Source organism: Phocoena sinus, chromosome X (genome assembly GCF_008692025.1).
Source record: "Phocoena sinus isolate mPhoSin1 chromosome X, mPhoSin1.pri, whole genome shotgun sequence".
Classification (NCBI taxonomy): domain Eukaryota; kingdom Metazoa; phylum Chordata; class Mammalia; order Artiodactyla; family Phocoenidae; genus Phocoena; species Phocoena sinus.
The window spans coordinates 69,024,357-69,050,157 of NC_045784.1; the positions used below are offsets into that span (position 1 = coordinate 69,024,357).

The following is a 25,801-nucleotide window of genomic DNA, read 5'->3' on the forward strand; positions in this document are numbered from 1 at the left end:
AAGTGCTGATACAATGGCTTATGAATCCAAAGGTGGCATTTAGTGAAGGGACTAGGGAAGGTGCCATACATGAAAATGTTTGGGACTCGGATAAAGCAATTAAAGCACTCACCTCTGGTGCAAATTTAAGAATGTGCCCCAGACTCAGGAGATTAGGATGAGGCAATTGAGGTGAATCATGCAAGTGCAGGGCAGGATCTTGATTTTATTTAAAATTGATATTTTGTTCATCATGGACTTTTTTTGCATTAGTTAGGTTTTAAAATAGTGCTTTAAAAATTTATCTTCATTATCGAGTTTTGGGGTGACTCTTATAACTTGTGCCTAAGGAGAGTGCCCCCTAACATCACCCTAGTCCTAGCCATCATTAGGTGGCTTTCTACTCTAAAAGAGGCTTCTATCTGCGTTCCTAAGTTAGTTCCTGAGACCTAAAGTTTGTGAGAGTGGGGGTGAGGATTCGTGAATGAGGTACTTGAGGATATTTATGCGTAAAAATGTAGGATCCTGAAGCACCTTTTCAGAATGCCTTACTTTGGATTTTGTAACAGCGAATTGGGTTTAAACTTGTTTCAACAACAGCCGAAATCCCTATGCTGGAAGGTTAATCAAAAAAAGGAAATTAACCCTTTGAACAGTTAAAGGAATAAACTCATTTGTGTTCATGTGGATTAAAACATTGCAATCATCAGTTTTAAAACTATTCATAGCTGTTTTAGAATATCAAACTAAAATACAGCCTAACAGAAGAACCCATCATTTTTACCTTTACACATTCTTCCCCAGCACCTACAGTGTGGAATTAAACAGATCAGGTAGTAGAGACTGTTTGAAGCTCAATTTCCCTCCTCTAACCTCATATTACATTCTGATTCAAGTAGGTAAATCAGAAAGACATTTAAATTGCTTCCTTTTCCCACAGTTATTGGGATCATCCCTAGATTCCCTAGATGCCTCTTTAACTCTTATGGTGAAGGCATTACTGAGTGAGACTAGATATGTTTCAATCGTTTTATTTTCCAAGAGTTAGAAAGTAAACATAAAATTTGGGTTCAATATAAGGATTGCTCCATAAGGATAAGGAGAAACATGAAGAGAATGAAAAATGTGTCAACACTGGAACACACTCAACAAATTCGTATTTAGCATTATTTTGTGAGTTGGATTTTGTTTTTATAGACTAGCCTATGAAACTGCAAAACGCTGTGGTATGCAAAGTTGCATTACATGGTTTCTGCCCTTAAGAATTTTTATAATTGTGTAGGATAAAGCAAGCAGATGCAAACATTTGTAAATCAAGGCTGCTTGCATCATGTGAGTGGTACAATCTAAGTTCAATAATAAAACAGACGAGAACTATGGTTTAGGACTGACATCACTGGAGAAGGTTTTTGTTGAGGAGGTAGTATTTGACTTGGCTCTGAATAGTTGGATAGACTGTTATAGCAAATGCAGAGGCAGGAAAACTTTGTACTTTTTCAGGGAACAGAATGACTAGTCCAGGTGGATTGAAATAAATGATCGTGAGGAGTCTTGGGAGGTAGGGCTTAGTTTGGAGGCAAAGAAGAAACGTGCAGGTCAGTGGGGTCTAAGATTCCTCTTACATTTGTGAGCAATTTTCTTTTATGGTACATTTCCCTTCCTTGCAGTCTAACCTGTTGCATCTGTGATTTATGTCCTATCAGATTGAAACAATAGTCATGCATGCATACAAAAATTTTCTAAGGTTGAAACATTTCTCTAATTCCTGACCCCCACCACCATGTTCTTTTTTCCAACCATTAACCAGGATAGTCTTTTGTAGAAACCAACCTGCCCTAGGCTTTTTGCCTTTGCTATATTTTTACCTCTGATTGCAGCCCCATTGTCTTATATCTTTGCTTATCAAATGTCTATCAAACTGTTCAGACCCAAGTCAAATATCACTTCCTTGACAAAAGCCTTATCCAATCATTTCAGCCCTAAAAGATTCTATCTTCTTATTACACTATAGAATTTAAATTGTACCATTCATATGACACAAGCAAGCTTTGATATTTTCTATTTTCTCCCCAACCACTCAGTCATATAACTTCACGTTGATTTAAAATTTTATATACTTATTTCTCCTTACCTAAATATTTTCTTAGCACATTACACTCTACATATCTCATATAGAATTTACTAACTTTAAAAATTTTCTAAAATTGATAAATTATTCCTTAAGTAATTTTTTTGTATAATTGTCAAAGTGAGAATTTTTTTGGCTCATTAAATAAATACATTGGCTTATTTCTCTCTTTTTTAAAGTATAATTTCCACTTTATTGTCTTTCCAGGGAATAGTATTTCTTTAGTCTTTAAGGACTTAGCTCCTTACATGGGCTTTGGTGAAGGTTGTGGGGCTGCACCTGCAGGTCTAAATCGGGATGGAGGTGTTCGGTCCTTCCGGGCTTTCCGAGAACGATTCCTGACTACCTTGCTGTGAATGGCACAACTCACGCAGTAATGCAGTTTCACATACAGCTTGGGAAGCACATAGGCGTCGAAAACAATCGCTTCGGAAATGTCCCTAAAGGCTGCGGCCTCTACGATGTTCCGAATGACGAACTTCTTAATAGCCTTAACCTTGGGCACGCAACGGTCACAGTTGGTACAACGAATAGGCTGCACGTGGCCGCGGCCCTTTTTGGCACGACCATTGTTCCTTCTTTTCTTGGTCATCTTGGAAGCGAGGAGGCGACAGAGGAGCTATTTCTCTTTTTTAAATTATTTATTCATGACTATGAAGGTTAATTGCTAGATAATTCTCTACAGGGCTCTCTAATTTCTCCTGGGTATTAAGAATGCCTACTGCCATCCTCAAAACTTATAAGAACTGTAGCATGCCTATTTAGTAACCACTGGGAACTGACACAGGAAGATATGAACAATTATAAATGGAAGACACCAACATTAAATTGTTTGAGACAGAGAATCCAAAAGAAAATAGTAAGTATTTATGAGAAAAGGGATGTTAGGCAGTTAAGGTAAAAGAGGTCATCAAATGTTCTATATATTCTAGCTTAAAATGATATATATGTTGCATAATTCAAAGTATTTCTCCATATACAGCTTTGCATGCAATGGGATCTCAAAAATACTGATTGATTAGTAATGAATATCTTCTTTTCCATATTAAATTATGTTTAATTTTGGCCTCATCCATTACCATTATTATTATTATATTTCTAAAAAATGAAAAAAAGTCAGAAAACTACCTACTATTGTTTGAAAATAATGAGGTAAGGCTTCCATTATATAATTAAAATCTGGGTTTTAAATACATTGTCACTTGGTATTTTCACAGGGAAAAATAAATGGTAAGACTACAGTGAGTCAAAATACATAAATATACTTATTTTGAGCCTTATATAAGATTGATCTGAGGAATTTGCTTAGATTGATGATAGCACTTACCTGAGACTCTGGAAAAATTACAATCCTGAAGACCCAAAGCTTCCCATATCCTGTGTTTATTCATAGCAGGCTAGAGATTAATAAAATAGTGAATTATGGAGCGATCCCTGATATGAAGGATCTGGAAAGTATGTTTCCAAAGGTAAAAATAAATGAGGCTGCTTTCTAGGGGAAAAAGGAATATAATACAATTTTATGATTTTAATTGCAAAATGTCTACCTATTTTTAAAATAATTATTTGAGGAAATCCTATTTTTAGGCTCTCAGACCTTAAAGCTTAAAGGAGGCTGTTGAAGATTTTTTAGTTTAATCCCCTTGGAATACAGATGAATAAACTGTAGTCCAGGGAGTTAAATGACATGCCCAATATCATCTATTGAATGCACAGCAGGCTTTTTTGGTTTTGTACTAAAAGTATGTATCTATGGTTGTGATATTAACAATTATACAGAAATGTTAGTAACTATGTGGCATATTTGGTAAATATAAATTTTGTTCAATTGCTGGCCATCAGCCTACTTCAGATACTTTTTTAATGCTTATTCACTGCATCCTCCATTCATCTATAATCTTAAACTTGAATTCTCTAGTAATTTTCAATTACCTCAAGAAAATAGAAAACTTAGGGAAGAGAAATTCTACTTTCACGTTTTCTTCTTTTTCCTTTTTGGTCTAAGGTAATTCCAAGGAATGTGGTTTTTTCTCCTAGAACTTGACAAATACTTGCCTATGCTGTCCTCTTTCTTTTGCCAGCAAAGAAGTTTTCAAATAAAATTGTAGATGAGCTTTCTCTTTGACTAAAATTATTCAAAGATTTCCAACTTCCAGTAGGTGTCGTCATTTATTTGAAGAGTTTCAAAGTTTCTCACTTTAGGGATAAAGGCTTCTGGTTCCCTTAAACTTACTAAATTCTATCTATTGAACTTTTTTAAAATAAATTTATTTAGTTTTGGCTGCATTGCGTCTTCGTTGCTGTGCGCGTGCTTTCTCTAGTTGCGGCAAGCGGGAACTACTCTTCATTTTGGTGTGCAGTGGCTTCTCTTGTTGTGGAGCATGGGCTCTAGGCGCACAGGCTTCAGTAGTTGTGATGTGTGGGCTCCAGAGCGCAGGCTCAACAGTTGTGGCACAGGGGCTTAGTTGCTCCACAGCATGTGTGATCTTCCCCATCCAGGGGTCGAACCCATGTCCTCTGCATTGGCAGAAGGACTCTTAACCACTTCCCATCCAGGGAAGTCCTATCTATTGAACTTAATTTGTGGTTTGGTATGGTTAATATCTGTTTTTGCATGAAATATGAAACTTTTAAAATCTTAATTATTTTAAAATATTTTACCATCAGCTTTATATTACAGAAGCATAGATGTTAGTCCATAGCCTATAAACTACTAAATGTATATTGGGACACTTCTACAAGTTGTGTGAATATCATGGTATGCTAACACAGTGGCATCTTTAGTTTAAAACAATTATCTTTTGGCTTTATGTAATTTAATTTATCTTAATGCTCCAGGCTTCTTCTATCTCATTAGAAAGCTCACTAATGCTAGTTATCCTTGTAAAAATAATTTATTAAAAAAGAATTAACAGGGAATCCCCAGAAGTCCCGTGGTTAAGACTTGGCGCTTTCACTGCTGTGGGCTAGGGTTGGATCCCTGGTTGGGGAACTAAGATCCCAGAAGCCATGCAGCACGGCCAAAAAGAAAACAAAATTAATTAAAAAATTGATAAATACTCCACGCTGCCCATATGAGACTACAGCCTATTTTCAAGAAGAGATAGATCAGTTTTTTGGTGTAGTCCAACTGTCTATCAATGAGGGTTGATTAGAAACAATCACCTTTCACAGAGAAAATAGTGGTGACCTGTCAAATAGGTTGTGCATCGAAAACAAATGCATTCACTACTACTAAAAAATTCAATTTAGTATACTGATACCATTTTAACCAGAGGTTAAAGTTAAATGCTGGATTTTTAAGATGCTCATAGAAATGATTCTCTTAACTTTGTGTCATGCTAGGTTTTTTTCCCTCACTTTTCTGTTTCTGGCCTTATATATCAGATTGCTCTATAATAAGCACCATGTAACCCTCCAAATTGTTTTATTTTATTGTAAATTACTTGAAGCCATCAACTAAAACTCATTTAAATGTAGACATATTTAAAGTGTGATAACATAAAGTTGAAACTAGTTTTCTTCAATTTTCAAACTGTAGATATAAATGTTCTGATGAAGTAGTGAACATCAAGTCAATTTTTGTTTTGGGAAATTGGCAACTATGTTATTGTACTCACTAAATGTATATGCCTTCAAGAGGATAAATGAACAAATAGCTGTACAACAAAGGTGCTAAAATGCTTTACAGCATACAGCAGAGGAAGAAAGAGTGCAAGGAGGAAGAGAGAAAAGAAGATCCACGGGAGAAGAACCATTAAGAAATTACCTCTTAAGAGTCATTGTGGGAGAATTATTTATACACATCTCTGTGTTCTTAAATTCTAAGGACATGGTGGAAAACATTTAATGCAAGGTTTTCCCTATTATTTTTAAAGGAATCATTCTTTTTTTTTGTTTGTTTGTTACTATCTTGTTTTTATTGTCAGTCTATGTCCAATTAGTTTGTCAAACAATAGCTGACATGCTTCATTCATTTCCCATTTACTTAAAACTTAGGAAATTATAATTGATATTGAAGTGAATAACCATTCAAGCAAATGGGCATGCTCAATTTTTACACATTTTAGTGATAATAGTGTAAGTTTACATATATTCATTATTTTAAATAAACTAAACATATCTTTGGAATTTCTTCCCTTGGTTTCAGGGTTAAATTGTCTAAATGAAAATAAGAAGATATTTTAAAATATATGCCCATAGTTATTTGTTGGCTTATATATTGTTTAGTCTATTTCATGTATGGATTCATTGCTGATTCAAATTGAAGGGAAAATAGAATTGCTTCTTCAGTCTCCTTTTTTTTAAATGTTCTAGTCCACTTCTAAATATATTGTAACATTAATTGCCATTCAGCACTTGATTTCTCCTGTATAAGGTCCACACTGGAGATTTTTAGAAAGTAATAAAATACATGCTATTTTGGTTCATGAGGTATGTTTTGTTCTGTGAAAAATATTATTTGTGTAACTCTTAAAAACAGAAACATCGGGCTTCCCTGGTGGCGCAGTGGTTGAGAGTCCATCTGCTGATGCAGGGGACACGGGTTCGTGCCCCGGTCTGGGAAGATCCCACGTGCTGCGGAGCGGCTGGGCCCGTGAGCCATGGCCGCTGAGCCTGCGCATCCGGAGCCTGTACTCCGCAATGGGAGAGGCCACAACAGTGAGAGGCCCGTGTACCACAAAAAAAAAAAAAGAAACATTATTTTTTGAGTTTATGCTAATTTTTACCCATAAAAGTAGTATCCTGTTATATTTAATCATATTAATTTCATATTTAAAATAACCGTGGCAGGATAATTTCTTTAAATATTAATTTGTATTTTGTTTCCATTTCAAGAATTTAGCAAAATCTTTGTTTCCTCCCCTCAGCCATTTGCTGATGGCTATGCTTTGAGAATTACACTGGCTGAGATCTCAGAATTTGTGGAACTTGTTTATCAAAGGGAAGGAGGGATCCCAAAGAATAGAAGAGAGAGAAAGAACCATACTGTAGGAGACTTTAAACTTTCCTCAAAACAGAGGCGGTGACAGGGGATGGAATAGTGAGACCAGACACTATTTGAACATAGTGTCCCAGATTAAAATGTGGCTGTGGGATGCCCAATTAGGTAGTAGGAATACTGTAAGAGGGGTATTTCTGAAAATGGTTGGAACAGAAGCTCCTCAGAGACAGGCAGCAAGAATCAGCACTGGAGAGCAGCACCACTTTATACTCTCACCAATGCAGACGCATGACCACTTCTTTTACTCCCAAACTTATACCAACCTTGATAAGGATATCTCAGGAGTTTTATGACTTGTTGGATTTTCCTAGATTCAGGGATATTTGTGATTTATTGAAGGACATAATTCTAGATACAAGATCAATAGAAATGCCATAAAGTTCACTATCAGCATCTTAGGAAGACCATGTGGTAATGTCCAGAAGCATTTAACTTGAGTGCAAAGTTTTTGAGCTGACATTTTCAACCAATTATTCTGTACAATGGGCTCCCAGTTTACTCTACAACTTTGGTGTCCTTCACAGAGTGCCTCACACAAGGCTATGTGTAACCATCTGCCATTCATTCATATCTGATAAGTTATTTCTAACTACTGATGGATGGCTATAAGGTTTCCATGGTGGAAGATCTCTTGGGGTTAAGTGGCCTCTGCTACCCCATATCATCCAGAGGCTCTGATTACCTATTACATGGATGTTTTGTACTTGGATTGCCACCAGAACACTGCTTAATGCATCAGAGATGAGCTGCACTTTCTGATTGGTCTGATTATTCCAAGTTGTAATGACTGGTCCCTTGGACACAAGGTGATGGGTGCCCTCAAGCTTATCTCTCTAAATAAAAAGAATTCTCCAAGTAGCCCCATGGAGAAGCCACTTCTAGGAGTTCTGATCAGCAGCCTCTACTGAGGCCCCAGCCAATAACCAGATATGTGAATGAATGAACCTTCAAATGATTTTACCCCCCAGGCTTTGAGTATTCCAACTGAGGCCTTAAACATTTTTTAACAAAAACAAGAAATTCTTGTTCTGTCCTTTCCAAATTCCTAACCCTAGGAGTCTGTTAGAATAATAAAATGGTTGTTGTTTTGTGTCTCCAAGTTTGAGGGTATTTGTTACTCAGCAAGAGTTAACTATAATATAAGTTGGTACCTATAAGTGGAGTGCTGCTATAACAAAAAACAAAAATGTATGGCATAGGCTTTAAGACAAAGTAGTAGATGGAAGGGCCTTGGAGAGAGTAATAGAAAAAACATACAAGGCCTTAAAGGGGCTGTTGGTAAAGGCTTAAAGAAAATCAGAAGCTGATGGAAAAGGAGCTCTGCTTATGTATTAGCAGAAAGTCAGCGATGCTCTTCTATGGTAACATGGAAAATAGGAAATATACCTAATAAACTTGATGATCTATGTACATATAGAGATATATAGGCAAATAATTGAAAGGGCCTTCTGCCTTTTTTCACTGAATATAAAACATGTGGAAGGGGAGATGTGAGCTAAAGAATTAACTTTTATTATAAAGAATGTAGGACTTCTTGAATTTGAAAATAATAGTCTATTTTGTCCAGCTTCTCCAGTGATTCTCAAATTAGTAAAGGCTTTAGGCCAAAAATCAAAACCAGATTGGAAGTGTTAACTCTGTTGTTAGAACTTCAAAATGATGTAAGGCAGTTCCTCCTAGAATCTTTCAGATAGACAAAGGCCTTCTAAGGATCTTAAGGACATACCTTACAGACCCTTTTTGCTAAACAATAAGGCATATAAGAATTTTAAAGTAGTTACCACACAGCAGTCTTTAGAGGAAGCCAAAGCTAGAGGAATCTCTTTTGTTATGGCTTTTGTTTAATGGAGTGGTTTATAAATTAGTATAAAAAAGCCCAGAGTTTTTCAAGGAATTGTATCAGCTTCGATTGAAAGGGATAGAGAGAGTAGTGCAAAATGAAGTCCTTTGGACTCCATGAGGAAGCAGGCTGAGAAAACTACTCAGCTGCAAATATGAGCTTTTCTGTTTTTTAATGAAACAAGAAAAGATGACTCAGAGGGTTGAACCAAGCAACCAGAGCGTAGAATGATGAGTGGTAGAGAGCAATGTCAAAGCAGCAGGACAGAAGAAAGAACTGGCAACATGTTCACATTAGATTTCAGAGTTGTTAAGGACCAGTGATTGCTGAATTCTTTTCATTACTCCCTCCTTTCATTTCTATCAGAATGTCTATAGTGATTAGGCTAGTCCTCCCCCACAATTGTATTTTGGGTATATGGAGTGGATAACTTGTAACTTTAGTTTGCATATCTTCATTACAAGAGATACTCAAGGAACTGTACCCAAAAAACCAAATCTGAGGATCTTCATCTATACCTGGACCTGATTTAGAGAATGAAATCTTGTAGTTAACCTGCTGTCATAATGGGGTTAGATTTGGAGAAGAGGATTAGTATATTTTGCATGTGGGAAAGATGTTAATTGTCATAACCAGTGGGCAGATTGTGGCAGATTGTATTTTCCAAAGTTGACTAGAGCAATATCTCCCATACTACATACTCTTCCTAAAATGTGACTTTGATATTTCTTCCATCAAGAGCTGGGTCTAAGATACCTTCTGGTATCACTTACATGTGAAATCTTTAAAAAAAGAAAAGCTGAACTTTTAGAAACAGTGAGTAGAATGGTGGTCATCAGGGGCTGCTGGCAGTGCGTGAGGATGAGGAGATGCTTGACCAAGTGCAGAAACTTCTGGTTATTAATGTGGATAAGTTTTAAGGATCTAATGTCCAGCATGGTGACTACAGTTAATAATACTGTGATGTACACCTGAAATTTGCTGAGAAAGTAGATCTTAAGCATTTTCACCAAAAAAAGGTAACTGAGCAGGTGATGTGTGTTAATTAACTTGATTGTGGTAGTAATCATTTAGCAATGTATACATATATCATATCATCACATTGTATACTTTAAATATACAATTTTGTTAATTATACATCAATAAAGCTGTGGGGGAAGGGTGAAGAAAAAGAGCTGGGGTGTATGTTTCCTCCTATTTAATCTGAGTGAGCTTGTAACTATAGCACAAGTGATGCTGTGTGACTGCCAAGGCTAGAACATAAAAGGTGATAGAGCTTCAACTTGTGACTCTTGGGACACATGCTCTCGGAACCCAGCCACCATGCTGTTGATGAAATCTAAGCAGGTTCATGAAGGGGTTACACGTTCTAGCAGGCAATCCCAGCTGAGATCAGAGGTCACAGTCCGTGTCAATTGCCAAGCATGGGAGTGAGTGAGGCCTCAGGTGATGTTAGGCCTCAGCCTTTGAGTCTTCCCAGCTGATGCTCCAAACACTGTGGAGCAAAGACAATCCATCCCTGATGTATCTTTTCCAAATTCTTAACTCACAGAATCTGTGTACATAATAAATAAGTTGTTGCATACTATTAAATTTGGATTGTTTGTTACATAGCAACAGTGACTGGAACAGGACCTATCAATAGCCAGTACTCTTTATTCCTAAACCAGGTTCTAGCCAGGCAGGTAGAAAGTTCTACCAGAAAGTTCTGTCTGAGCAACTTCATCTCTAGACTTTTGAAATGTGTTTTAAAATTTTAGTCTGGAAATAGTACAACTGTGGAAACCTCATTACTACTTGGACTAGGAGCTCATTACAGAGATATATTTGTAGAATGTATTACATATATCAGACAGGTCAGTCTTCTTCAACCTTTCTATGCTAACACACCTAAGGGATGAGTCCCTTTCTTATAAGTAACCGTGTCTCGCCAAAGCAGTGACTTTTTGATATAAGAGTAGGAAGTATGTATCATAATATACAAGTGGTAAGAAGAGGGAATGTGTAGTTTGAAAAAGTCCCTGACCCCTGAAGATTCTTATGAGTTCTCCGTTTGAGATTCAATTATTGGTATACTAATATCCCTCTGAGAACTGAGACAGGTTTCCATTTCTTAGCAGCCAGGGCCATTGAAAAGGACAAAGGAAATCATTAGGAACTGAAATTAGTTTACAAATGCCCTTGGATTGCCACATAAGGCTCTGGATATTCATATTTGTTTATTTTTCTTCTTTTTTCATATTTGTTTAAAAATGGCCCTTTGGTTGGTATAAAATTTCAGAGATGCAGATAGAGGCTTCACACAACTAAAGCTATTTTAAAGAGGGCAGAAAAGCTGTCATTAAGTGCTACTGGGCTCTTTCTCTCAGTGAGTCCCCTCCCCTATGATAATGTGGTTATTTCAAAAGTGCTGAGAAAGTGTAAAATTTTATCATCAAATTTTGATTCAAGGCATTTATTATGTGGTCTGACTCAGATCAATTTGTTGTCCGATGGGGGTCAAACTCAGTCCAAGATAACAAGAGCAAAGATACAGAATTAGAAAGATGATTGTTTCAGTTGACTTCTCTTCCCTGGCATTTTCAAACCAAGCTCATTACTTTACCCTTACTCCCAGTACTTTGTAGCTATATTATCCCATCTTTGTTATACTTTGTCAATCTTTGTCCGCTTATCTTAACTTGGGTCTATAATGTTATTTATTTCATTATGAATGCCTCTCATTCTTTTTGATGTGACATTTTTTCTCCTTCCTTTTGCCCAAGGTCAATGACTTTCTGATTTCCAGATTGTTCTATTTCACTTGTTCAAAGCAACCAGCAAATTTACAGGAAAACTAAAGTCACATGCAACATTGAACAAAGATGCTGAAGTGGGGAAAATGGGAGAATAGGGTGGTATCTAGATTTCATTCTAATATTGAAGGAGGGGATTGAAGTTCTCAGAGAACCAGAGGCTTTATGACCGGGAAGACATCCAGAACCCTTGTTTCATTATAAAGAAGCTTATTATACAATAAGCTCCCTAAGATCTGGGATTTTTGTCAGTTTTGTTCACTGATGTATCCAAGTGCCTACAATAGTTCCTGGAATATAATAGGTGCTTAATATAAAATTTATTGAATGATTAAATGCAATTTCCCTTATGTCTGGAACACAGCCTGATATAGAGGAAATACCATTGGCTCTGAATTAATCCTTTATCTGACATCAAATGTTGGATTTAAGAGTTCGGTTATGGAACTAGTTCCTCTTTTAAATCTATATTCTTTCCTTAGTTGTTATCACCTACTCTTGTGGCTTCAATTACCACCTATAAATGTTGATGCCCACATTTCTATTTCTACCTCCAATTCCATATAGTCAAGTACCTACTTGACATTTCTGCTTGAATGACCAACAGGCATCTCAAGCTCATCATATTTAAAACGGAACTCATTATCTTCCCCCTCATATCAGCTACTAAGTTGAATCAACCCTCCTGTGGTGTACATGGCATTGATTGAGCCTAGTTTTAGCCTTTTAAAGTCTCAGAATATTATTTACAGCAGCAGACTCCTGATATATCCTTAATAAAATCCCCTTACTTATCTTATTTGCACCAGCTCACCAGAATTGGAGAGAAATAGAAAGGAAAACAACTCTCAATCTCTCTTCCTTCTGGCTATCATCCTAGAAAATTTCAAGTTTAAGATTTGAGTTAATTTTGAGTTTGAGATCTATTCAAGTTCTGAAACATAGAATAAGAGGTTGATAAGGAAGACCAGGATTAAAGCTATAGTATAGTCTCCATGTAAATGAAGGGGTATATAAAAGGAAACACTCATTATAACTTTGAACAACACAAGAAATGTTAAGGTCAAATATCAGGGTCAGGACAGAGTTTCTTAATATTAACATTAGCATTTTGGCCCTACTGACACTTTGGGCCAAATAATTCTGTGTTGGGGGGGTAGATGAGGGGGCTTCCCTGAGTGTTTTATGATGTTGAGTGGCATTCCTGGCCTCTACTCATTAGACACCAGTAACAACAACCCCACAGTTTTGGCAACCAAAAACTTCTTCAGACATTGCTAAATGTCCCCTGAGTGGCAAAATTTCCCCCAATTGATAGCCATTGATCTGGAGAATTGTTTTATCAGAGATTAATGATCTGAGAAATCATATTAAAGAACTATCAACTAATGGAGTTATTACCAAATCCTTCTGTCCATACCCTTTACCTATTGCGGTAGTGAGAAAAAGTGAAGTTTTGAATGGGCATGGATTATCACTCTCACAATTACTATTACAAATTATAGTATGGTTTATTAGGAAGCCAGTAAATTACTCTGTTATATTTGTGAAACATGAATAATAACATTTCAATAATTGATGAAGATAAAGGGAAATATCTTTATCAGTTTAAAAGACTACTTCAGAGAAAAACAAGTTTCTGATACTTCTCAGCACCTGATGGAAGGTGGTAGATTACATGAACTAACAAGAAGTATTGCTAGTTCTAAATGACAGCATTGCCTTTGTCAGGCACTGGCAGAACATGGATGCTGGCTATTTAAAGAATCAAGCCACCCGAATTTAGCCAATTTGAAAAAATATCTAGAAAAGTACTAGTTCTGTGGGAATGCTATTCAAGAGGGACTCATGCAAAGAAGAATCTCAGAGAAGTCCAGACAAAGCCTCATACATTCTTGTCCTTAGCCAACCCAGCTGTATGAGCAACAAGATCCCAGTCATTCCTGTATCATTGCTGACACTAATTTCTAAGATACCATATTCTTCCTTGGTCTTCACTGTCTCCAACCTCTGGCTTCTCTTGGAGAAGGGATTGAATAACACTTTCAGATTAGATGTTACCGGGCATAAGTAGGTAGTGGTTTTCTTAGATTATAATTTAAAGATTTCAAGCTATGCTACAGGGCCAAGATTTACAGTAAAGTTATGCCATCTCAGGTACTCAACTTGTAGGAAATGGAAACTATTTATCCCCATGGAGGAAATTAAGTCTGTTTGGAATTCCCAGAGTACCTGGTACTCTGTTTCAGCAAACATGTCTGAAAACTTGTTCCCGTCTCTAGACAGTATCTATACCTGCCAGCTATGTTGTCCTACATAAATTGTTGCTGACTCAATTTATGGGGTAGGGGATAGATACAGAGCATGGTGAGCTAAGAGAAAAGGGCCCCCCAACCTACAGACTCATCTATGACATGAAAGAGACTTTATGGTTCTATACACAACCATATATGCATACATATACAACATATACAACAAAAGCTTCACACAATAATTATTTTTTTAATGACATATATTTTTATATTTCTTACTCCATCCTGTTCTTCTTCATTTTATAAAAATGCTATTTGTGACCTGCTGACTTGATTTCAGTACTTAAGGGGCTATGATCTGCAGTTTGAGAAATATTCTTTTAGGGTAACTAAGATTTACTTTAAGAATGACATAATTTGGAAGTAGTCAGTCAGGTATTATGCCAAGTGTTTCACTGATCTGTGCAAGGGAAATAGAATCATGTGGGATTGTTTTACACATTTGACTTTTCTCAGAGGATCAGGAAATATTTGTGAGAGCTTTAGCAATGACTATTATTAAATAGTTATTAAAAGAGAAAAGACCTTAGAACTAATTTGGACCTGGATTTTCTTTTGTTTTGTTTGCCAAGTGTGACTGAAGACATTAAATCCACTGTGAAACTTCTGCATACTTCAAAAGATGTCCAAATTTGACAGCCTGACTGAAAACAATCCATAATGGCAAGCCATAGTATTAATGAACTAAGTATCTTGTTTTTAAAACCAGAGCGCAGAACTCATAGGAACGGACTCCTGGAAACCAAATCTTTTACCCATGATACCTAAAATTAAAGGGCTCTAATCATGGTTGCTTAGATTTTGTGGAAGACCTGATTCTCTCTACATAAGCTATTCTGCAAAGTAGTCCAGGTGATAGGCACACAAAAATTCAGAACCCCCCCATCATGACTCTCAGGGGATTCACAACCTAAAATATTTGATTACCTTGCTGAAAATGCCAGGAAATGGGGAGTGGTGGCAGAGAAAAAGGGTTAAGAGTCAGACATGTCATTCCTAGCACTTGTCTACAAAGACTCTAAGAAAAACGCCACATTCTTTACCCTTCATTTTACATATTTAGCAGGTATCCTGATGTCCACAGACGACCAACTTGGAATGGGTGTTGAGGCTGGAAATTCAGTAAGCCTGACCTATCATGTAGATAGATAAAGTGAGAAAAAACAGGAAGTTACCAGATGAAACATTAATGTGGCTCACAACAGTGGTGGCAATGCTGAAGTGTGGTGCCAGGGACTCCAATATGGATGATGAGTACTGTTGTAGACTTTGGGCCTCCTTGTCCAATATAAAATGAATGACAGGTGAATACTTATATCCCATCTAATGAGACTAAAGTTTGAAGCCACTACCTGTGTAAAAAGAGCTGGCAGAAAACGGGGTGCATACCCGCGGGTGGACAAATATGATCTATTGCCTAAGGATGAATTGGAGAAAGATAATTTTCCTCCATCTGTGAGCCCAGTGCTTGAAAACTAAGGCAAGAATATGAAGCCTCTGTCCTTTGCCTAGGAAAAGTTACAGTTGACTGTGCCTGATTTCCATGAGAAACAAAAGAAGCTAGGATAGAGAGTGGGTCAGAAAATGAGGTTGGAGTGGTTGCCTTTATAAGATAGGGAATCTGTCTACTTACAACCATAGGTTTTCTAATGGGCAGTGTTTTTTGAGCATGTATCTCCTCCAGGGAGGTCTCAGGAAGTTCCAGAAGACACAAAGAGTCTGAGGGCCTACTCTCTAGGGTGGAAGGGATCAGAGATAGAAAGGAAAATGCTAATCTTGAAAAAGAGTACTAATTCACAGGAAAGGTAATTTGTAATATGCATTATAGCCCAGCTTTATACAATCACCTTGTTTTCTGCAGGAGAGGATGTCACAAAGTCCAGGGTTGTTTGGTATGTGAGAATCTGGGTCTGTGAGCCAAGCGTAGAGTGCTTAGAAAAAGAATTGATTATTCTGCTCCTGGGTCCCTCAGGGGCCCACCCCCATGGGCACATGCACTTGTGCTGCTCTTGCCCTGCGCTCCCTCCCTCTGCCTTTCACTTCCCAGCTGTCAAGATATTGGAAGCTTTGAAACTCAGCAAAGAAAGGATACTTATTGAGAACAGTCTGTTAAGTGTCAAGCAATATCCAGATATTACCTGTACAATGCTTGTCCCCTGTCCGAAGCTGGGATTCTTCCACTAGGTGAGTGGTCTTGGGCCCCACATTATCATTACTCATTTGGTTGATGAGTACATATTTGATGAGGACAGTTGCTGCTGGTATCCCAGGACTGCCTGCTTGCTGAAACATTCTGTAAAAGCTCTATGCACCCTGCAGTTGAGTGCTCCAAAGAGGTAACAGTACTCAGAGAGGAAAAGTAGTGCTGCACAAAATTAAAATAGAATGGCCATGATTCTACCAATTTAAAGAAAAAAGAATACTTATAGTTAGAAGACCATGCTTGGGGCAGAGTCAAGATGGCAGAATAGGAGGACATAGAATTTGTCTCTCCTTAGAAGTACATCAAGAATACATCTACAAATGAAACAATTCTCATGGAGCACCTGCTGAACACTACTGAAAGACCTCAGACACCTAAAAGGGTGAGAAAAATCCCCACTCAAATGGGTAGGACAAAAGAAAGAAAAAAAGAAAAGAAGAAACTGGAAGGGACCAGCAACCCTGGTGGAGAGATGAAGTTTGCTCTCAGTCAGATTTGATGGACAAATCAAAAGATTTAAAGACAAGCAAAAGCTAAGAGAATTCAGCACTACTAAACCAGCTTTACAACAAATGCTAAAGGGAACTTCTCTAGGTGGGAAACAAAAGAGAATAAAAAACGATTATGAAAACAAATCCAAAACAATAAAGAAAATGGAAATAGGAACGTGCATATTGATGATTACCTTAAATGTAAATGGATTAAATGCTCCAACCAAAAGACACAGACTGGCTGAATGGATAGAAAAACAAGACCCATATATATGCTGTCTACAAGAGACCCACTTCAGATCTAGGGACACATACAAACTGAAAGTGAGAAGATGGAAAAACACATTCCAAACTAATGGAAATCAAAAGACAGCTGAAGTAGCAAAACTAATAACAGACAAAATAGACTTTAAAATAAAGACAGTTACAAGAGACAAGGAAGGACACTACATAATGATCAAGGGAAAATCCGAGAAGATATAACAATTCTAAATATTTATGCACCCAATAGAGGAGCACCTTAATACATAAGGCAAACTCTATAGCCATAAAAGAAGAAATCAACAGTAACACCAAAATAGTGGGGGACTTGAACACTCCACTTACATCAATAGACAGACCATCCAGACAGAAAAATTAATAAGGAAACACAAGCCTCAAGTGACACATTAGACCAGACAGACTTCACTGATATTTATAGAAAACTCCACCTGAAAGCAGCAGAATACACTTTCTTCTCAAGTGCACACAGAACATTCTCCAGGATAGATCACATCCTGGGTCATAAATCAGGCCTTGGTAAATTTGAGAAAAATTTGTGTCACACATCTTTTCTGAACAGAATGCTGTGAGATTAGTAATCTATTACGGGCAAAAATAGTAAACACCACAAACACATGGAGGCTAAATAAGGTGCTACTAAATAACCAATGGATTACTGAAGAAATCAAAGAGGAAATCAAAAAATGCCTAGAAACAAAAACATGAAGTGACCCAAAACCTATGGGATGCAGAGAAAGCAGTTCTAAGAGGGAAGTTTATAGCAATAAAATCCTACCTCAACAAAGAAGAAAAATCTCAAATAAAAAACCTAACATTACACCAAAGCAACTAGAGAAAAGAGTACAAACAAAACCTAAAGTTAGCAGAAGGAAAGAAATCATAAAGACCAGAGCAGAAATAAATGAAATAGAGATGAAGAAAACAATAGCAAAGGTCAATGAAATTAAAGCTGGTCCTTTGAGAAGTTAAACAAAATTGACAAACCTTTAGCCAGACTCATCAAGAAAAACAAGGGAGAAGACTCAAAAGAACAGAATTAGAAATGAAAAAGGAAAAGTTACAACTGACTCTGCAGAAATACAAAGGATCATGAGAGACTACTGCAAGCAACTCTATGCCAATAAAATGAACAACCTGGAAGAAATGGACAAATTCTTAGAAAAGTACAACCTTCCAAGCCTGAACCAGGAAAAAACATAAAATATAAACAGACCATTCACAAGCAATGAAATTGAAACTGTGATTAAAAATTTTCCACCAAACAAAAGTCCAGGAACAGATGACTTCACAGGAGAATTCTATCAAACATTTAGAGAGGGCTATCAACTATCCTTCTCAAACTCTTCCAAAAAATTGCAGAGGGAGGGACACCTCCAAGCTCATTCTATGAGGCCACCATCACCCTGATACCCAAACCAGACAAATATCATAAAAAAGAAAATTACAGAACAATATCACCAATGAACATAGACATAAACTTCCTCAACAAAATACTAAGAAATAGAATGCATCAGCATATTAAAATGATCATACACCATGATCAAGTGGGATTTATCCCAGGGATGCAAGGATTCTTCAATATACACAAATCATTCAATGTGATACACCATATTAAAAAACTGAAGAATAAAATCCATATGATCATCTCAATAGATGCAGAAAAACTTTTCAAAATATTCACCACCACTTTACTATAAATTTTTTCCAGAAGTGGGCATAGAGGGAACCTACCTCAGCATAATAAAGGTCATATATGGCAAACCCACAGCAAACATCATTCTCAATAGTGAAAAACTGAAAGCATTTCCTCTAATATCAGGAAAAAGGCAAGGATGTCCAGTCTGACTTCCTTTATTCAACATGGTTTTGGAAGTCCTAGCCACAGCAATCAGAAAAGAAAAAGAAATAAAAGGAATCCAAATTGGAAAAGAAGTAAAACTGTCACTGTTTGCAGTTGACATGATACTATACATAGAAAAGATGCCACCAGAGAACTACTAGAGCCAATGAATGAATTTGGTAAAGTCGCAGGATACAAAATTAATGCACAGAAATCTTTTGCATTCCTATACACTAACAATAAAAGATCAGAAAGAGAAATAAAGGAAACAATCCCATTTACCATTGCAACAAAAAGAATAAAATACCTAAGAATAAACTTACCTAAGGAGTTAGCTTCAAGAAGGTGGAAGAGTAACACATGAAGATCAACTTCCTCCCCACAAATACATCAGAAATGCATCTACATGTGGAATAATTCCTACAGAACAACTACTGAATGCTGGCAGAAGACCTCACACCTCCCAAAAGGCAAAAAAACTCCCCACGTACCTGGGTAGGGCAAAAGAAAAAAAGAAAAAACAGAGACAAAGGAATACGGACGGGACCTGCACCCGGGAGGGAGGGAGCTGTGAAGGAGGAAAGGTTTCCACACAACTAAGAAGCCCCTTCGCAGACAGAGACTGCAGGTGGCGGAGGGAGGAAGCTTTCAGGCCACAGAGGAGAGCGCAGCAACATGGGTGTGGAGGGCAAAGTGGAGAGATTTCCGCACAGAGGATCAGTGCCGACCGGTACTCACCAGCCTGAGATGCTTGTCTGCTCATCCACCGGGACGGGTGGCGGCTGGGAGCTGACAATAGGGCTTCGGTCAGATCCCAGGGAGAGGACTGGGGTTGGCTGTGTGAACACAGCCTGAAGGGGCTGGTGTGCCACAGCTAGCAGGGAGGGAGTCCAGGAAAATGTCTGGAGCTGCCGAAGAGGCAAGAGACATTTTCTTGCCTCTTTGTTTCCTGGTGCGTGAGGAGAGGGGATTAAGAGCACCGCTTAAAGAAGCTCCAGAGATGGGCGTGAGCCGTGGCTATCAGCACAGACCCCAGAGACAGGCATGAGATGCTAAGGCTGCTGCTACTGCGACCAAGAAGTCTGTGTGCAAACACAGGTCACTATCTACACCTCACCTTCAGGGAGCCTGTGAAGCCCACCACTGCCAGGGCCCCATGATCCTGGGACAACTTCCCCGGGAGAATGCACGGTGCACCTCAATCTGGTGCAATGTCACGCCAGCCTCTGCCATCACAGGCTCCTCTGCAATCCATACCTCCTCTCTTCCTGGCCTGAGTGAGCCAGAGCCCCCGAATCAGCTGCTTATTTAACCCCATCCTGTCTGAGCGGACAACAGATGCTCTCAGGCGACCTACACAAAAAGCGGGTCCAAATCCAAAGCTAAACCTCAGGAGCTGTGCAAACAAAGAAGAGAAAGGGAAATCTCTCCCAGAAGCAGCAGAAGCAGGGGATTAAATCTCCACAATCAACTTGATGTACCCTGAATCTCTGCAATACCTGAATAGACAACAAATCATACCAAATTGAGGAGCTGGACTTTGGGAGCAATGATATATATATATATTTCCCTTTTTCTCTTTTTGTGAGTGTGTATGTGTGTGCTTCTGTTTGTGATTTTGTCTGAATAGCTTTGTTTCTACCATTTGTCCTAGGGTTGTCTGTCTGTCACTTTTTTTTTTTTTTGGTATAGATTTTAGCACTTGTTATCATTGGAGGATTTGTTTTTTGCTTTGGTTGCTCTCCTTTTTTCTTTCTTATTTTTATTACTTAAAAAATTAATAGTTGTTTTCATTTTAATAACTTTATTTTATTTTATTTTACATTTTTATTTTATATTATTTTATCTTCTTCAATCTTTCTTTCTTGCTTTTTTCCCCTCCCTTTTATTCTGAGACATGTGGAAGACAGGCTCTTGGTGCCCCAGCCAGGTGTCAGGGCTGTGCCTCTGAGGTGGGAGAGCCAAGTTCAGGACACTAGTAAAAAAGAGACCTCCCAGCTCCATGTAAAATCAAATGGTGAAAATCTCCCACAGACCTCTATCACAATGCCAAGACCCAGCTCCACTCAATGACCAGCAAGCTACACTGCTGCACAACCTACACCAAACAACTAGCAAGAGAGGAACACAAGCCCATCCATTAGTACAGAGGCTGCCTAAAATAATAATAAGGCCACTGACAACCCAAAACACACCACAAGACCTGGAACTGCCCACCAGAAGGACAAGATGCAGCCTCATCCACCAGAATACAGGCACTAGTCCCCTCCACCAGGAAGCCTACACAACCCATTGAATCAAGCTTACCCACTCGGGGCACACACCAAAAACAACAAGAACTATGAACGTGCAGGCTGCAAAAAGAAGAACAAAAACACAGTAAGTTACACAAAAAAGAAGACAAAGAAACACACAGCAGATGAAGGAGCAAGGCAAAAACCCATGAAACCTAACAAATTAAGAGGAAATAGGCAGTCTACCTGAAAAAGAATTCAGAAAAATGAGAGTAAAGATGATCCAAAATCCTGGGAATAGAATGGAGAAAATACAAGAAATGTTTAACAAGGACCTAGAAGAACTAAAGAGCAAAAACACAGTGATGAACAAAACAATAAATCAAATTAGAAATTCTCTAGAAGGGATCAATAGCAGAATAACTGAGGAAGAGGAAAGGATAAGTGACCTGGAAGATAAAATAGTGGAAATAACTACCCCAGAGCAGAAAAAACAAAAAAGAATGGAAAGAATTGAGGACAGTCTCAGAGACCTCTGGAACAACATTAAACACACCAATATTTGAATTATAGGGGTCCCAGAAGAAGAAGAGAAAAAGAAAGGGACTGAGAAAATATTTGAAGAAATTATAGTTGTAAACATCCCTAATATGGGAAAGGAAATAGTTAAGTCCAGGAAGCACAGAGAGTCCCATTCAGGATAAATCCAAGGAGAAACATGCCAGGACACATGTTAATGAAACTATCAAAAATTTAATACAAAGAAAAAATATTAAAAGCAGCAAGGGAAAAACAACAAATAACAGAAAAGGGAATCCCAATAAGGTTAACAGCTAATTTTTTTAAACATCTTTATTGGGGTATAATTGCTTTACAATGGTGTGTTAGTTTCTGCTTTATAAAAAAGCGAATCAGTTATACATATACATATATTCCCATATCTCTTCCCTCTTGCGTCTCTCTCCCTCCCACCCTCCCTATTCCACCCCTCCAGGCGGGCACAAAGCACCGAGCAGATAGCCCTGTGCCACGCAGCAGCTTCCCACTAGCTACCTACCATACGTTTGTTAGTGTATATATGTCCAGGCCTCTCTCTCACACTGTTACAGTTCACCCTTCTCCCTCTCCATATCCTCAAGTCTGTTCTCCAGTAGGTCTGTGTCTTTATTCCTGTCTTACCCCTAGGCTCTTCAGGACATTTTTTTTTCTTAAATTCCATATATATGTGTTAGCATATGGTATTTGTCTTTCTCTTTCTGACTTACTTCACTCTGTATGACAGAATCTAGGTCTATCCTCCTCATTACAAATAGCTCAATTTCGTTTCTTTTTATGGCTGAGAAATATTCCATTGTATAAATGTGCCACATCTTCTTTATCAATTCATCCGATGATGGGCACTTAGGTTGTTTCCATATCCGGGCTATTGTAAATAGAGCTGCAGTGAATATTTTGGTACATACTATTTCTCCCTTTTTGAATTTTGGTTTTCTCAGGGTATATGCCCAGTAGTGGTATTGCTGGGTCATATGGTAGTTCTATTTGTAGTTTATAAGGAACCTCCATACTGTTCTCCATAGTGGTTGAACCAATTCACATTCCCACCAGCAGTGCAAGAGTGTTCCCTTTTCTCCACACCCTCTCCAGGATTTATTGTTTCTAGATTTTTTGATGATGACCATTCTGACTGCTGTGAGATGATATCTTATTGTAGTTTTGATTTGCATTTCTCTAATGATTAATGATGTTGAGCATTCTTTCATATGTTTGTTGGCAGTCTGTGTATCTTCTTTGGAGAAATGTCTATTTAGGTCTTCTGCCCATTTTTGGATTGGGTTGTTTGTTTTTTTGTTATTGAGCTGCATGAAATGCTTGTAAATTTTGGAAATTAATACTTTGTCATTTGCTTCATTTGCAAATATTTTCTCCCATTCTGAGGGTTGTCTTTTGGTCTTGTTTATGGTTTCCTTTGCTGTGCAAAATATTTGAAGATTCATTAGGTCCCATTTGTTTATATTTGTTTTTATTTCCATTTCTCTAGGAGGTGGGTCAGAAAGGATCTTGCTGTGATTTATGTCATAGAGCGTTCTGCCTATCTTTTCCTCTAAGAGTTTGATAGTTTCTGAACTTACATTTAGGTCTTTAATCCATTTTGAGCATATTTTTGTGTATGGTGTTAGGGAGTGATCTAATCTCATACTTTTACATGTACCTGTCAAGTTTCCCCAGCACCACTTACTGAAGCGGCTGTCCTTTCTCCACTGTACATTCCTGCCACCTTTACCAAAGATAAGGTGTCCATATGTGCGTGGGTTTATCTCTGGGCTTCCTATCCTGTTCCATTGATCTATCTTTCTGTTCTTGTGCCAGTACCATACTGTCCTGATTACTGTAGCTTTGTAGTATAGTTTGAAGTCAGGGAGCCTGATTTCTCCAGCTCTGTTTTTCATTCGGAAGATTGCTTTGGCTATTCGGGGTCTTTTGTGTTTCCATACAAATTGTGGAATTTTTTGTTCTATTTCTGTGAAAATTGCCAGTGGTAGTTTCATAGGGATTGCATTGAATCTGTAGACTGCTTTGGGTAGTAGAGTCATTTTCACAATGTTGATTCTTCCAATCTAAGAACATGGTATATCTCTCCATCTATTTGTATCATTTTTAATGTTTTTCATCAGTGTCTTATAATTTTCTGCATACAGGTCTTTTCTCTCCTTAGGTAGGTTTTTTCCTAGGTATTTTATTCTTTTCGTTGCAGTGGTAAATGGGAGTGTTTTCTTGATTTCACTTTCAGATTTTTCATCATTAGTATATAGGAATGCCAGAGATTTCTGTGTATTAATTTTGTATCCTGCTACTTTACCAAATTCATTGATTAGTTCTAGTAGTTTTCTGGTAGCATCTTTAGGATTCTCTATGTATAGTATCATGTCATCTGCAAACAGTGACAGCTTTACTTCTTCTTTTCCGATTTGGATTCTTTTTATTTCCTTTTCCTCCCTGATTGCTGTGGCCAAAACTTCCAAAACTATGTTGAGTGAGAGTGGTGAGAGCGGGCAACCTTGTCTTGCTCCTGATTTTAGTGGAAATGCTTTCAGTTTTTCACCATTGAGGATGATGTTGGCTGTGGGCTTGTCATATATGGCCTTTATTATGTTGAGGAAAGTTCCCTCTATGCCTACTTTCTGCAGGGTTTTTATCATAAATCGGTGTTGAATTTTGTCAAAAGCTTTCTCTGCATCTATTGAGATGATCATATGATTTTTCTCCTTCAATTTGTTAATATGGTTTATCACATTGATAGATTTGCGTATATTGAAGAATCCTTGAATTCCTGGAATAAACCCCACTTGATCATGGTGTATGATCCTTTTAATGTGCTGTTGGATTCTGTTTGCTAGTATTTTGTTGAGAATTTTTGCATCTATGTTCATCAGTGATATTGGCCTGTAGTTTTCTTTCTTTGTGACATCCTTGTCTGGTTTTGGTATCAAGGTGATGGTGGCCTCATAGAAGGAATTTGGGAGTGTTCCTCCCTCTGCTATATTTTGGAAGAGTTCGAGAAGGATAGGTGTTAGCTCTTCTCTAAACGTTTGATAGAATTCACCTGTGAAGCCATCTGGTCCTGGGCTTTTGTTTGTTGGAAGGTTTTTAATCACAGTTTCAATTTCAGTGCTTGTGATTGGTCTGTTCATATTTTCTATTTCTTCCTGATTCAGTCTTGGCAGGTTGTGCATTTCTAAGAATTTGTCCATTTCTTCCAGATTGTCCATTTTATTGGCATAGAGTTGCTTGTAGTAATCTCTCATGATTTTTTTTATTTCTGCAGTGTCAGTTGTTACTTCTCCTTTTTCATTTCTAATTCTATTGATTTGAGTCTTCTCCCTTTTTTCCTTGATGAGTCTGGCTAGCGGTTTATCTATTTTGTTTATCTTCTGAAAGAACCAGCTTTTAGTTTTATTGATCTTTGCTATCGTCTCCTTCATTTCTTTTTCATTTATTTCTGATCTGATTTTTATGATTTCTTTCCTTCTGCTAACTTTGGGGTTTTTTTCTTCTTCTTTCTCTAATTGCTTTAGGTGCAAGGTTAGGTTGTTTATTCGAGATGTTTCCTGCTTCTTAATATGGGCTTGTATTCCTATAAACTTACCTCTTAGAACTGCTTTTCCTGCATCCCATAGGTTTTGCATCATCGTGTCTCCATTGTCATTTGTTTCTAGGTATTTTTTTTATTTCCTGTTTGATTTCTTCAGTGATCACTTCGTTATTAAGTAGTGTATTGTTTAGCCTCCATGTGTTTTTATTTTTTACAGATCATATCCTGTAATTGATACCTAGTCTCATGGCGTTGTGGTCAGAAAAGATACTTGATACAATTTCAATTCTCTTAAATTTCCCAAGGCTTGTTTTGTGACCCAAGATATGATCTATCCTGGAGAATGTTCCATGAGCACTTGAGAAAAATGTGTTCTGTTGTTTTTGGATGGAATGTCCTATAAATATCAATTAAGTTCATCTTGTTTAATGTATCATTTAAAGCTTGTGTTTCCTTATTTGTTTTCATTTTGGATGATCTGTCCATTGGTGAAAGTGGGGTGTTAAAGTCCCCTAATATGAATGTGTTACTGTCGATTTCCCCTTTTATGGCTGTTAGTTTTTGCCTTATGAATTGTGGTGCTACTATGTTGGGTGCAA

The 25,801-nt window shown here is 37.6% G+C and overlaps 1 protein-coding gene across 1 annotated transcript; it reads right to left on the reverse strand.

Moving 5' to 3' along the window:
• Positions 1-2,351: 2,351 nt before the first annotated feature.
• On the reverse strand, positions 2,352-2,721 carry LOC116747681 (40S ribosomal protein S26-like). Its single transcript, XM_032620155.1, has one exon. It carries the CDS (start codon positions 2,697-2,699, stop codon positions 2,352-2,354), a length of 348 nt encoding a protein of 115 aa, XP_032476046.1. The 5' UTR covers positions 2,700-2,721.
• Between the last annotated feature and the right edge of the window lie 23,080 nt (positions 2,722-25,801).

Bases quoted from the DNA above. Each gene is read 5' to 3' on its own strand.
- LOC116747681 (XM_032620155.1), bottom strand. From the start codon at position 2,699: ATGACCAAGAAAAGAAGGAACAATGGTCGTGCCAAAAAGGGCCGCGGC.